The 13,315-nt window shown below is 55.5% G+C and overlaps 5 protein-coding genes across 5 annotated transcripts; 1 reads left to right on the top strand and 4 right to left on the bottom strand.

The window, feature by feature from the left end:
* Positions 1 to 354: 354 nt before the first annotated feature.
* Positions 355 to 3,508, bottom strand: EV422DRAFT_530 (uncharacterized protein). Its single transcript, XM_053070366.1, has 10 exons — positions 3,288 to 3,508; positions 3,139 to 3,211; positions 2,941 to 3,066; positions 2,557 to 2,873; positions 2,219 to 2,332; positions 2,080 to 2,147; positions 1,924 to 2,014; positions 1,648 to 1,854; positions 1,309 to 1,581; positions 355 to 1,244 (listed from the first exon to the last, which is right to left on the bottom strand). The coding sequence occupies exons 1-10, from the start codon at positions 3,333 to 3,335 to the stop codon at positions 462 to 464; spliced, it is 2,100 nt and encodes a 699-aa protein (XP_052929786.1). The 5' UTR covers positions 3,336 to 3,508; the 3' UTR covers positions 355 to 461.
* EV422DRAFT_287 (N-acetyltransferase GCN5) lies at positions 3,509 to 4,439 on the top strand. Its single transcript, XM_053066006.1, has one exon. The coding sequence runs from the start codon at positions 3,682 to 3,684 to the stop codon at positions 4,174 to 4,176; it is 495 nt and encodes a 164-aa protein (XP_052929785.1). The 5' UTR covers positions 3,509 to 3,681; the 3' UTR covers positions 4,177 to 4,439.
* Positions 4,385 to 5,549, bottom strand: EV422DRAFT_551891 (Derlin; the record flags this gene model as incomplete). Its single annotated transcript, XM_053071862.1, has 5 exons — positions 5,261 to 5,549; positions 5,118 to 5,183; positions 4,927 to 5,000; positions 4,758 to 4,851; positions 4,385 to 4,684 (listed from the first exon to the last, which is right to left on the bottom strand). Coding segments are annotated over exons 1-5 (624 nt in total), but the record flags the coding sequence as incomplete, so codon positions are not given.
* Positions 5,550 to 9,712, bottom strand: EV422DRAFT_510585 (uncharacterized protein). The gene is made up of 9 exons (XM_053068942.1): positions 9,632 to 9,712; positions 9,010 to 9,529; positions 8,355 to 8,836; positions 8,108 to 8,293; positions 7,946 to 8,028; positions 7,339 to 7,874; positions 6,569 to 7,273; positions 6,004 to 6,480; positions 5,550 to 5,911 (listed from the first exon to the last, which is right to left on the bottom strand). Exons 2-9 carry the CDS (start codon positions 9,380 to 9,382, stop codon positions 5,874 to 5,876), a joined length of 2,880 nt encoding a protein of 959 aa, XP_052929783.1. The 5' UTR covers positions 9,383 to 9,529; positions 9,632 to 9,712; the 3' UTR covers positions 5,550 to 5,873.
* A 638-nt stretch (positions 9,713 to 10,350) lies between these two features.
* EV422DRAFT_223 (uncharacterized protein) lies at positions 10,351 to 11,501 on the bottom strand. The gene has a single exon (XM_053065483.1). It carries the CDS (start codon positions 11,214 to 11,216, stop codon positions 10,470 to 10,472), a length of 747 nt encoding a protein of 248 aa, XP_052929782.1. The 5' UTR covers positions 11,217 to 11,501; the 3' UTR covers positions 10,351 to 10,469.
* Positions 11,502 to 13,315: the final 1,814 nt, after the last annotated feature.

Here is a 13,315-nt window from a genome sequence, read left to right as displayed (position 1 = left end):
ATGGGGAGGACCAATGATTGGTTCTGATCACAAACGAAACACGTCAGGATGATAGCCGAAAGATTGGGGAAGCCCACCACGGTTGTAAAACGTACCACCAGCTCATAAACACCCCCCAAAAACCCCTCCGCCAGGCCCAGATCCTGTCCAACCACATTCCTCATCTCCCCAACAACCGCCTTCCTCCTCTCCCAAAACACCGTCGGGGACATATCCCGTCCCAGCAAAGCCTCCGTCCCGATAACCATCCCCAGCGCCCGTGTTGTTGTTGCAGCAGAAGTGCGCAAGGCGTGGAAATTTGAGGAAGTGTAACCGACAACGCCGATGGTAAACACCAAGCTTGCGAAAGTGGCGTGCGGGAGCGGGTCGGGGCTTTGAGTGTGGCGGTGGTGGAGGAGTTGGAGGGCGAATAGCGTCGTCGAGGTCGGAGTCGATATATCTATTTCAAGGTGAAAATCAAATCAGTTTCCCAACAGGTAACGCCAGGAGGGGGGGATGTAAAAAAGGTACATACGCGTCAAACACTCCGCAACCCCCCTTGCCAACTTCTCCCCCCACGCTCCTAAGTAATACCCGACACTCAACGCCAGAACCTGCGTCTCCTCCGCCGCCTCCACAAACGGTCCAAACACCCCGCCTTTGGGGGTCTCCACCCAGAAAAACGGTGTAAGCGCACTCTGCAAGCCGGTAACGAACGCCGGGGTTCTGGCGAGGCCGCGCGGGTTGTTGCGGAGGGTGTGCAGGAGCATGGACAGGATGGAGAGAGTAAGGGTGGGGTTGGATTGTTTGAGTTGCCAGAGGCGTTTGGGGAGGGTTAGGAGGAAGGTTTGGAGGTGGGTGGTGACGGCGGCATCTGATTGTGAGGGTGATGCTGAGGGTGGCAGTTTGACCAACCGGAACAGGAACTCGAACCCGAGCGGGGCGCATGGCGTTCCCCCCGCCGCGTTGGTCATCGCGATGAACGCCTGGAGGAATTCAGAGTAGCCTGGTTCGCCGAGTGTGCTTAGGAGTGACCAGACTACGGGGAGACTGGCTTGTAGTTGTTGGGGTGTGAGCTGGGTGACGGTGGCGGTCTCGCCTTTGGACTTTTTCCCGTTGAAGACGTCGAGCATATAGTCCAGCATCAGCCCTTGCCATGAGTGGCCGGCTTCTTCCTCGGCCCGGTTTTTGGTTGGGTTTTGGAGGAGGAAGTGGGAGAGCAGCTCGCAGAAGAGGATGTTCATGTCTTGCAAGACGTTATCCACCTGCAGCAAAAAGAACATCGATCAATACAACATCCCCGCGCCCCTAACATCAAGATATTCTTACCTGTTTATCCCTATGCGCGAAATTCCCCTTCCCAAACGGAAAATGCACCATCAAATGTTTTTGAATCCCCTTGAACCACCCCTCAACCCACCCGCCATCGACGCGGTCCTTGAACTGCAGCAAAAACGTCCTCCAGATCAGATTCATCATCTTCAACACCGAGTGCATCACCCCGAGCGCTGGCGTGAGCGTGATGGTGCCCGCCGTGAAGACGCTGGGGGATGACTCGAGCCAGAGATCCACGAGGGTGGGCATTAGGACGTCCGTAAGGGCCTGTGAATCATGACGCCAAACATTCAATGAATGCAATTTGATATGCGAGACGGTTTGGGTGGTTACCTTTAGATGCTCCAGCTCGTCTAAATGATACACATTGCGAATCGATGTGTCTACTTTAGATGTGCTGGTGCTTACACCGATCGATACACGATCTGACTTGATGGCTGGTCCAGACCCGGCTCCAAAGAGGCCTGGGGTCGTTGCGCTCGCGGTTGCATTGGTATGAATGTCCAGGTACTCGACCGAATCGTGTATTACGATGCCTGTCTGCGAAATAAGAGGAATTAGATGAGACGTTCAGCGCGGACGGGTTGACAGAGCCTCTGGAAGCCTCACTTGTTTGTAATCCGACCATCTATATGTGCGTAGCTGTCCACGTATGCTGGACGCGGCTTTTTTGGGCGCCGACGATGGGAAGAACCACCATCTGGAGAGAAGTCGTTATCGCGTATGCTCGGTAGAAAGCGAAGGCAACCTAATCTACAAACGTACGGGTCATCATCCTTGCGCAAAATCAAGGTAAGAAAACCCAGCAAGCTCTCAAGGACTTCCACACGTGTCTACAATGAAGAAGCGGATCAGCAACCCCTGGACGCGAGGCAAATCGTCAAGAGTACAGCAAAGATCGCACCTTTGCAGACCCGAGTTGGCTACGAGGGTTGACGAGCAGGGAAGCGCCCGTGCTCGTCATGCCTCCCTTGTTCTTCCCATTCGAGATCAGCATCGATAGATAGTTTGGGATGACCTGCATCCGAAGTCAGTTAGATGCGGTGTTTGGCGAATATGAATACGATATCGAGATCGCAACACGCATGTTGGGCTGGGATCGCAGGAGAGAGCTTCGGCGCCGCATCGGCGCAATTCGCGGCCCTCGCCCGCCCGCTCGCTCGCAAAAACTCCCACCTCCACCAAACCCGCTCCGGCACGCCCTCGCCCAGATAATCTCTCCCTCTCCCATGATAAACCCACCTTTTCCGCAAACCCGCCGACAATCCCCGGCCACCGTCTAATCCACACATCCAACGCCCTCAACCCATCCAACCTAACCTCCTCCCCAATATGCGTCATCGCCGAGCAGGTATACGCCATCGTCAGGCCCATGAACGGTCTGACGTGCTCCGCGGTGACCCTTTGCGCGAGGTCATCAAAGAACGACAGGAGGAGTTTGCGCACTTGCGGCTCGTCGTCGACGAGGAGGGGGGCGAGGGAGGTAAAGAGGGCGCTGAGGTGCGATCGGAGGGGGATGGGGTGCCGGTGTTGGAGTTCCCGGAGGCCTACTAGGGCTTCTGTTTGGGGGATATGCGGGGGTTGAGTGGTGCAATATGAGAACGGTACGAGTTAGGGGAGACGGACCTTTCCGAGCCTGGGCGCTGTAATGCCGCAGCTGGGCAAGGAGGTCTTTCAAGCTCTGGTTTTTGCTGCTAAGGACTTCCTCATGTGGTTTGTCGTCGTTGATGCTTTGGTTGGGAACGACAATTGCTGTTGGAGAGAGAAACGGTCAGCCAAGTCCACCTCAGAGGATGGATTATGAGAGGGACAAAGGGCACATACCCTGCGACTTGAAGGAAACGTTGGTATCGTTGTTGGCGGCCGGCTTCTTCTTTCCCACTTTCAGTTTCGCTTTCTGTAGTGGAATTGGGGGGTGGGTGTGTGGGTGACTGGACGGGTGGATATGCATAGACGCTCGTGCAGTATCATACCTTGAAGTCCTGCTCCTTGAGCTTCTTCTTGCGGGTGGCCTTTGGCATGGTGGTGGTGCAGCTGAGTGTGTGTGTGTGTGTGTGTGTGGGTTGTGATGTTGTTGGGGGGGCGTGTGCTGTGCTCCCATTCCCAGATTCCCACGGGTTTCCCAGCAGCGCCTTGTGAAGGGTCTAAGGCTGTCTTAAGGAGAGAGCAGCGCCCAGCAGCAAAGAGAGAAAGAGAGCAAAGCAGCACGGGAGTCCAAAAGGTCAACCCACCCAACACACACACACACCCACACAGAGAACAGCCCACAAGGTAACACTCGTCCTCAACCACTCCTCCACGTCTCCCCCCTCTCGCTAAGCTAACCCGTCCGTCAGCCCTCCCTCCCCCACAGGAGCCTCAAGCACAATGTCCTCCATCAAAATCCGCCCAGCCGCTCCAACCGACGTCCCCCTCATCCTCTCCTTCATCCGCTCCCTCGCCCTCTTCGAAAAAGCCCTCGACAAGGTCCTCGCCACCGAAGCCTCCCTCACAGCCACCCTCTTCGGTGCCCACCCCTACGCCCACGTCGTGTTTGCATGCGACGAACAATCGGGCAGGGAGATGGGGATGGCCCTGTACTTTTTCAACTACTCGACGTGGAATGCGGCCCCCGGGTTGTATTTGGAAGACCTGATGGTCGCCGAGGAGGATCGGGGGAAGGGCGTCGGCACGGAGCTGTTGAGGTATTTGGCCGGCGTGGCCGTCGAGAAGGGGTGTGGGAGGATGGAGTGGCAGGCTTTGGATTGGAACACTCCAGCGATTGAGTTTTATAGGAAGAAGGTGGGCGCGAAGAGCCAGGACGAGTGGATTGGGTTTAGATTAGATGGGGAGGCGTTGACTTTGTTCGCAAAGAGCTCGTAGACGGGGACATTTCCGAGGAGTGGACTACCCATGCGGCGTAGGGAGATGTCAGGCGCCATCCACCGACTGACGATGTAGAGTGTAGGCTTGGTACTCGGCGTACAGTATGCGAACGCACCTTCCCACTTAGACTTGACAGGACAAAGGAAAAAATCGTCAAATGCCATGGCATGCCTCACCCATCCCCAATAACATTCCTAAAAAACTCGGGCGCCCTCAACGGCCTCCACTCCGCGGTATGCGGTATCCCGGGATACACATCCTCCAAAAAGTAATACACATGCCCGACCAACAACCCAACCAGATCCCCCACGGGCCAATGACTATTCAGCAGCACCGTGAACCCCATCAGCACCCACGGCAGGTACGGCGCGTTGAAGTTGAACACGCCCAGAAAGTTCATCCGCACGGACGAGTTGCGCCGCGACCACACGTACACCAGCATGAACGTCAGCGGCGCGGACAGGAACGGGATCGCGAGCGAGGATGGGATCAGCGGCGTTAGCAGCTGTGTGTCATAATTCTCATCAGCGGGGGTCCTCTCTCTCCCCGCCCCCACTTCTGAACACTCGTAAACTTACGATCGAAGCCGACATCCCAAACCCCAAAAACCACACAAAATCCGCCGTCCGTCCTCGAAACGACCCCTCCTCCAACATCCGGCTATACCGCACCCTAGGGGGTTTTTATCAAAACTCCAGTTAGCCCAGCCCCCCCCACCCACCGGTTTTACGTTTTTTTCTCACTCACAGAAAAAACAAATGAAACAAAAAATCCAACGAAAAACTCCCGAAATACAAGAAACTCGTCACAAGCCTCCACCACTGTGGGGGGGGGGGGGGTCGGTTCGGAAAAAACAAAAACAAAAATCAGCGGTTGGGCCCCGCACGATCAGATCCCCCCCGCATGGATTCGCGCATGTGAGCATCCCCCGTACGTACCTGCCCGCCCTTCCATATCAGACTCCAGTCGAAGTACAGGTGGAAGGGTGACACCAGTTCCAATTGCTACAAAAGGGGAGGGAATGGTGGATGTGAGTAGGCGGCGGAGGGGGGGGGGGATGGTATCCGAGGGGGGGACTCACGCAGGCGAGGGTGGTGAGGAAGACGGCGGTGACGTAGGAGCGGGTGACGATGGGAACTTCGTAGTACCATTCTTCTATTGGGAAGGGCATTGTGTGGGTTGGGGTGGTTTTAATTGGGGTGGGTGTGTGGGTTGGCGGTTGTATACTGTAGGGCGGCTTTGAGGAGGTTGCAAGTCGTGACGTGGACGGTCGCCGTTTGAAGACGCGAAGGCACAGTACAGTAATCCACCCCAACGCCCACGGGCTCTTATGGGATGGATGTCCAAGAGACTTCAATAACAGATGTAACACAGAGAAACACGCATAAAATGAAATTAGAACAGGGAAGACGGGAACATATGGGTTAGGATGGGAGAATAGCGGAAGGGATGGTGGGAAGCGGATGTGGGGGACAAGATTATCCTTGTACATCCGTACACGAGGTTTCAGCTCGAGGACGTGGGGAGGGGGAAGGCGTGTAGGGACCTGAGGGGAGACTCAAAAAAGGGAATATGGGACAACTCTCCTATGAAAATGTCTGTCCAAACGCCGCTGTTATATACGCCTATGTCGCACATCGCCTCACACGACGCCGATAATGGGGTGAGAACGCCTTGCGGTAGGGATTGCACTTTCAGACCCGACTGGCAGCTTCAGAATACTTTGCGAGATCTTTACCCCAAAAGGGACGAAACAAAGATTCAATACATAAACTACCCAAAAAAAACTGGCCCGATGAAAAAAACACACGAATGGGTACTCACACTCCTGCAACTGCGGCGACATAGCCCTCGGGGAAATCGTCCGTTGCGCCGCATTATTCTTGCCCTGTCGTCCCCTCTCCACCACAGCCGGCCGTCCCCTCTCCACATCCTGCCCATTCGCCGTCTGCGTTTGCCGCGGATACGGCCGTTGCATATGGACCATCCTCGGCTGCTGCTGCTGCTGGTATAAAATCGACCTATCCATCGGCGGGGACGTACCCAACACGGAACGAGATTGATCACCGACATAATGATGCGATTGTTCTCTCCCCCGTTGTTGCTGATGTGGGTGGGGTGGTGGTTGGCTGTAAACGGGCCGTTGTGGTGAGATGTGGTGGGACCGATCAGGGCTTTTGTTCTCTTTATCGCTGGTGGAAGCGGAGGATGTGAAGAGGCCGGAGATGGGTTTGCGTTCGGATTTGTTCCCGTTCGCGCCGTTGGCGAGGCGGGCGAGGGTTGATGTTTTTGCGTTTTTGCCTGTAATTGATCCATCACGAAGAGAGAAATGTTAGATCTGCGGAAATGTCCCAACGACCAGGGGCGGAGGTTGTATGAAAACCCATACCTGTAAACTCCTCCCCAAAATCAAACGACACATCCAAAAAATTCCTATCCTTCCTCCCGGCCCCACCCGCCACTATCGTCGAAAGCTGGGACACCTCCTCCCCCTTCCTCCCAGCATTCCCACGCTTCCTCGACGAAGAGGAGGGCGGTTTCAAATGCTCATCCGACACGACCTGTTTCAGCGTCGCGGGTCGTGCGCCCGGTTGTCGGATATTTTGTAATGATTTCGGGTCACGTAACGTTTTGGGGACGTAGTTTGCAGGGCGGGGTTTGAGGGGTGGGGAGATGGTGCGGTACTGCACTGGTACGTCCTCCTTTTCGTTCGTTCGGCCACGGTGGGGAGACGATGCTGTTACGGCAGGTACGGAGGGGAGCGGGCGCGCTTGTCTAAGATGAGGGGGCGTGGTTGCCTGCATCGTCGTGTTCCCATTCCCACTCACCACCGACATATTGATCGCAGCCGAGCGGTTAGTCGGCTCATACAATCCCTGCGGGAGGGACGGTCTGCGGGCCTTCATGATTGGGGATGGGAGGGCGAGGGGGTCGGTGGAGAGGGCGGAGATGCGGTGGGTTCCCCAGCTTTGAGGCGAGGTTGGGTGGGTTGTTTCTTGAGTGGGTGAGGCGGGCTCGTCGAGGAGGATGGATTTGTTGGAGATGTACTTGGAGCGTTCGGTGGCGGGGATGTAGGAGATCGGTGTTGCTGGATCTGATCAATCGCAAAGAGTGAGTGACGGAGGATAGGAAATTAGGACATGATGAATGACAACGTACCTAAAGCGGGAGATTTGGCAATATTCCCTTTACTAGGGACACCCCTCAACGTCGCCATCGACGGCGAATTCGGCGCCAACTCCCTCAACAACCCCCCAAATGGTGACGACGCATCCTCCACATCCTCATTCACTCCTCTCCCCATCTGCTGCTGCGCCTTCCTCGCCAACCGTTTCCTCATTGTCAGGAACTCCTGCACATCCCCTTCATCATCCGACCACGGTAGCGCTCGCCGGCCCGTGGGCGCCCCGCGGGTGTCATCCTGGTCTTGTTCCGGCGCGTCTTTTGCGGCATGCACAACGTAAGCCGCTCCACGGATGGTTTTAGGCGGCGAAGCCGAGCGGGCGCGGAGGGTGGCTTTCCAGTTCTTATTGCGGGTACGATAGGTATTGCGCACCGAGGGGAAGGGTTCTGGGTCATCCGGGATGACGTTGTAATGCTGTGGGTGCATGTTGGCTTGGGTGTCGATCTCAGGGGGTGGGAGGATGCTTGCGGAGTGGCAAACGTTGATGGGGAGTTCGATTACTAGCTCTTTGCTGGAGGGTCGGTGCGATGGGTTAGTGGATGCATATGGTGTTGGGCGTACATCAAGCACATGAACACATACTTGAAGGTACCCATGTTGAGGGACATCACCAACATACACGCGACTTCCGCCAACGCCGTATGCTTGCAAGTCCTCACGAATCGCTGGAAGGATCAAATCGAGAGAGCATCTCGATAAGCAAAGGATCCATCAAGTCCCACCATCAGACTCCCTATAACTCACAGGAATTTGCATGTTCAAGATATTCGCGCGATCTTCTCCAGGATCAAAGATGAAATCCTTCTCCTTGAAGGCCACTTCCGCGACAGTCTCCCTGACGATCTTCGTATCGCCGGTGGTCTGGCTTTTGCTTTTGCCGTCCTTGACCATGAGGAGCTTGCGGACGAGTGAGAGTTTAATGCCTGATACCTGCATAGAGAATGTCGTCAATGGGTGTATGGAATGCGATCCCTTCCTGAATCTGACATACCCTTCGTTTGGATTCGTTCCTCACACGCAACTCGACATAGACATCATTGCCAGAGCAGAAGAAGGACTTTTGTATAGTCCCCTCAATATGGACCTCACCCGCGCCTCCAAACCACACCTTCCGATGATTCTTAGCCCTCACCGGCTCGCTCGTCATAACCCCATTGTTACTACTATACCAATTCTCCACCACAAACCCCTCCTTCGAGCGAAACAAGCTATCACTGCGTCCGTTCTGCTGATACTGGACCACACCGGTGATGACGTATCGGAGGCTTGCGAGGGACTGGAAGGAGTAGGAGCTTGGCGCGTCGTCGGGGAGGCGGAAGGCGAAGGGGAAGGTGGTTTTGCCTTTGTTGGCTTGCCAGTAGCCGTTCTCGGAGGGGCCGCGGACGGCGTTGGAGGGGGGGAGGCGATCGCCTTGGAAGACGATGCGGGAGGAGAGGAAGGCTTGGCTACGGGCGTAGTCTTTGTCGGATACCTCTGTGAGAGAGACATTGGGGTGGGAATCGATTAGTACCGGGATGTGAGAAAATGTGCGGAAGGGTCTGATCCCAAGAGACATAGCTCGCTTCGTTCGAAGGAAGCCCACTCTCTACTACTACCACCCGGATCTCACCCTACACCCACTCAATCTCTACCTCACCGAAACTCACCCTCAAACCCATTCAACTCCACCGCAATCTCCCCCAACCTCAAACTCTTACTACTCGACGAAACCACCTCCAACCGCCCATGCAGGTTCCCTCCCGCCACATAAATCGTCGAATCCAGCAACACATTGATCTTCAATTTGGACGATTTGCCGGGGGACGTCGGGATCGGGTTGAACGCCATATTCGGGGTGGATTTCAGCACGCTTTGTTTAGGTGGTCCGGCAGCGGCCATTCGGGGGGAAGCGACGTGGGAGTGGGCGCTGAAAGTTGGGGAGGGAGCGCCGCGGGAGTCGGAGTGGGCGCCGAAAGTTGAGGTGGAGATTTGGTGATGGAGGGGGCGGGGACGGTCCATGCTGGTGGGGCTGGAGAGCATGGGGGAGGGAGTGCCCGACCTTGGTGGGTCGATAGGAAGGACTTTGAGTGTAGACTGTGACGGAGTGTACGGTCGGGGGTTGGTTGCAAAAAGTCCTGGGGATTCCCAAAGTTGTTTTTCCGTGGGAATGGCTTGGACCAGTGAGAGCTGCCGAAAAGTGCCGTTGGCGGGCCCGGAGATGAGCACAAGGATATAAGAAGGCTTGGCAGGTTGGGGAAGTCAGTTGCAGTGGAAGAGCGAGCGTCTTACCTCCTTCTCTGCAGCCTTGTTTTGGGCGGAGTGGGAAAGTCCCGAGTCACCAGGAGAGAAAGGGACTAGGGACTAGGGAAGGGAAAAACGAGAGGGGGCGAAATGAGCAAGGGGGGCGAGGGACAGGCCATCACGCGTAATCATGAATGACCTGTTACTGTTCCTTCCACGCGTTGTCCCCTTGCGCGTGGCTTCTCTCCTGAAGGTCTGGCTGGACACGCTCGAGTCGCTCGCTGCACAGAGGCAGGCCCTCACAACTGATGATGGCACGGGAGAGATGCACGACCACGTGGAAGAAGAGGCCTTCATGTTGGCATCTGCCATCCCTCAGTTAAGTGAGCTATCGAGATGCTGAAAGAAGAGGCAAATGCGGTAGGCTGCGGTTATCATGCATGCTTGTACAAAGTGGAAGCCATTCCGGTGCAGAAGATATCTATGCAGAGACAGGCGCTGTACGGCTGGAAGAACGACGCTGAACTTGGACGCTTTGCTTCAGGAAGAGCGACGGCGCGGACCTGTGCGAGTCGCTTACGTGTGCCCCGATGACAAGCGCGCCTTGGACCCAGAAAACCATCGGACCGACGTCGGACCGACGTTGAAGATGGGGCCGAATGGTTTGCAAAAGTTACCCTATTACAAGTCATACGAGTCGGGACCCACAGTCTATCAGCCTGTGATAAAAACATCACAACTTAAACGTGCAACCTTCTCTACCGATACATGCACCACATATGGGCTCCACATACACCAAGTCGGTTCCCGTTCAAGGAATCATCACAATCTATCATTCAAGTCAATATTAGAATGCACGGATAGCAGGATCAGAAGGCCCAAGTCTTCAGTCATAATCCACAGGTGAACGCAGTATCACCCATCCCATCAGAGGCCTGGTCTCATCCGTGGGATGTCTCGCGAGCACATAGTCAAAGATAGGGCCTCTGCTTCGGTGGAACCCGTAGTTCCTGAGCAACTCGTCACAGAGCAACAACCTCCCTGCCTGCACATACAGAAGCTCAGTGAACCCTTGTTTAGCCAAATTTTGACACAGCGCAGCGCGCCGCCTGTCCAAGAATCGGTGTAGGGCATTCGATCGCGGGTTATGGTCTCGCCATTGCTGTGCTTCCGCGGCAGTCGCCAACAAAGCGGGATCGGTGTCGTCAGATTCCCAAAGTAAGACATCGGAGGAGGGCGGACGGTTCGACGCATCCCAGCATGTATCAAACCAGCGCAACGCTCTCTGATTGTGGACATGCCAGCCACCGTGGATCGACTCCCAGACGCTACAGTTGATTACATGCAAAGGATCTTGTTGCTCTACACCGTTGCCATCATGAATCAGCTCGTAACCCGCACCGAAATCGTGGACCGACACTCTGTGCAAGGTATAGTATGACCGGATCCCGGGGTGAATGTCCAGTGCATCGAGAAACCGGTTCAACGCAGAGCCAGCCATGAGGTCAACGAGCCGGCTCCCATATTGGGGATGCGGCAAGTCCCCAGTGTCATCTAGGCCTTGGATGGGTGGCAAAACAATGGTTTTGACGAGCAAGTAGCTGATATCGACCGGGTGACTCCAGCATGCCATTTGTTTCAACACTTTCCATTCACCCGCGCGGAGGCGGCCTAGACGTAGCAGGTTCCGTCAGTATGCTGAGTCCACTTCGTACCGTCTTCGATGAGGGCGGCATCGAATAGGAGCACAACCTCAGCTGGGCCTCAGTGAGAAGCTGGCGACGGTTCCCTTGCTGTCGATGACGGGAAACTCTGGCTTTCACAGGTATGGGTAGGGGAGTGGCAGCGGGAGCGGCGACGACTTGAGCATAAAGGCGAGAGGTCACTACACAACGAGACGGTTTCTCAGCTTCTTCGAGTCCGTTTGGTATTCTGGACGGCCCGATCGGTGCGTTCAGGACCATAACTGGCACTCCTCCCGTCCAGATCGCAAAGGGCTGGTCTGAGCAGAAGGTCCCCAAACGCAGGGGCTTCCCTTCAAAAAGCCTGTCCTGTGGACCATAGCTTTGGAAAGAGCGTCGCCCTATGACCAAGAAGGGCACTGTCCCCGCAAAGTCGTACTGCTGAAGCCAGAGCTTATCCTCTTTGCTCAGCGCTTGGGACCACGCACGACAAGCGAGAAGACATTGCAATGCTGAAACCTTATCCTCCAGCGCGAGAGTGTACATAGATGATAGCGCGAACGATATGTAGCTGCTGTGCTAGCATGGTCTGCTGCTGACAGGGGAGGGGGCTCTCGTGCGTTCTGCTCCGAACTAGAAGTTGCAATGCCTGCGTGGAAAGCCGAAGAGCTTGGGGCGGGCAGAAGGGCAGCTTGCACTCTTCACGTGACGCCTGGACGAGATTAAGTTCCCGTCTTCTTCTTCTTGTGGAGGGGACCCGGTGCGTTGCTGGAAGAGACTTCCCATAGCCATACATAGCAGCACCCGCTTGAGCGTGCGGCGAGGAAGACGCTCCTTAGACCAGCCGACCGGCATCACCCGGCATACCTGCCTCGGCACCACAAACGTCAAGGAGATCCCCATGTCAGCGTGACCTCCACAATAGCAACAGAAGCAGCTGCTGATCAGCCCGTCACCATCGGTTTCGTTGTGATCAGCGTCTGGCCCTATACTCCGGTTGCAGCGCCCGCTGCCAACATTCCACCGGCCGGTGCACTCACACCGACACCGTCGTGTCAGATATGCCTTGGAAACTGAATAGGACGAGGAAAGACTTCATGGAAAGGATTGTCTGCACGGCTGGAACTCAAAGAAAGGCCTGGTGATGCATTGATGGGGTGGCGACAGCTGTACGCAAATGCTGGCTTTAACCGCAAGCGAGACAGCAAGCCCATCGGACCCGCTAAGCTCCGCATCATTATCAAAGCAGCGTTTCAGAGCATGAAGAGCACTAACCGTCTGGAAAGGCGTCTCCGTCGCGGCTGGCTTGCCACAGAGTTTGCGAGGTGACTGTACCACACCAAGGTTCGAATTCCGTAGGATTCGCAACAAAGTGGGATACATATGTGAAGAGTCGGATCATTGCTGAGAGCAGCCAAGCATGGCGGACGCACATATCGCACCAGGTTTCCAATTCCGAAGGAATTGCAACAATGAGGGATAGCATCGAGCCGCATCATATCATCATTCGCGAGTCAATGACCTCTTTACTCTCGCTCGCCGCCATTCACTCTGACGAGCTCTGGAGCGTCCTACCCGATTCTGTTGTGTATCGCCTCGAGGCGGAATCTAGGAACCTCCATCGGCCACGCTTTCAAGCCTGTCTCGACGACATTCGGCGGGCCGAAATCTGTTTCCGATCTCAGTAGTCTCAATAGGCGGGCAAAGTTCAACGCCATACGTGAGTACCCTCGCATTGGGTACCTCTACGAGCGAGAATGCCGCGAAAGTCCCAGCAAGGCGGGGGAATGGGCTCCTGTCGATCTGACAGACGGAAATTATAGTGTACCTCGAAAATCTGCGCAATTAGGTATACACAGCCAGCCGAATTGATCCATCGGAGGCAGGGAAGTCATCTGTGTTTGTTTTGCACTCCCTTCACGTCCTCAAGGGGAACAAGACTGGGTTTGCGTACGGACTCCCATCGATTCAGCGGCCTGTTACGCTGATGAGAAACCCATTGTAAACCTTGGACTGATCCGAACGGTACTTGCGAATCGCCAACATGTCA

The sequence above is a fragment of the Fimicolochytrium jonesii genome (genome assembly GCF_025526975.1).
Source record: "Fimicolochytrium jonesii strain JEL569 chromosome Unknown EV422scaffold_1, whole genome shotgun sequence".
Taxonomy (NCBI): Eukaryota; Fungi; Chytridiomycota; class Chytridiomycetes; order Spizellomycetales; family Powellomycetaceae; genus Fimicolochytrium; species Fimicolochytrium jonesii.
This window is presented reverse-complemented; position numbering and strand designations above follow the sequence as displayed.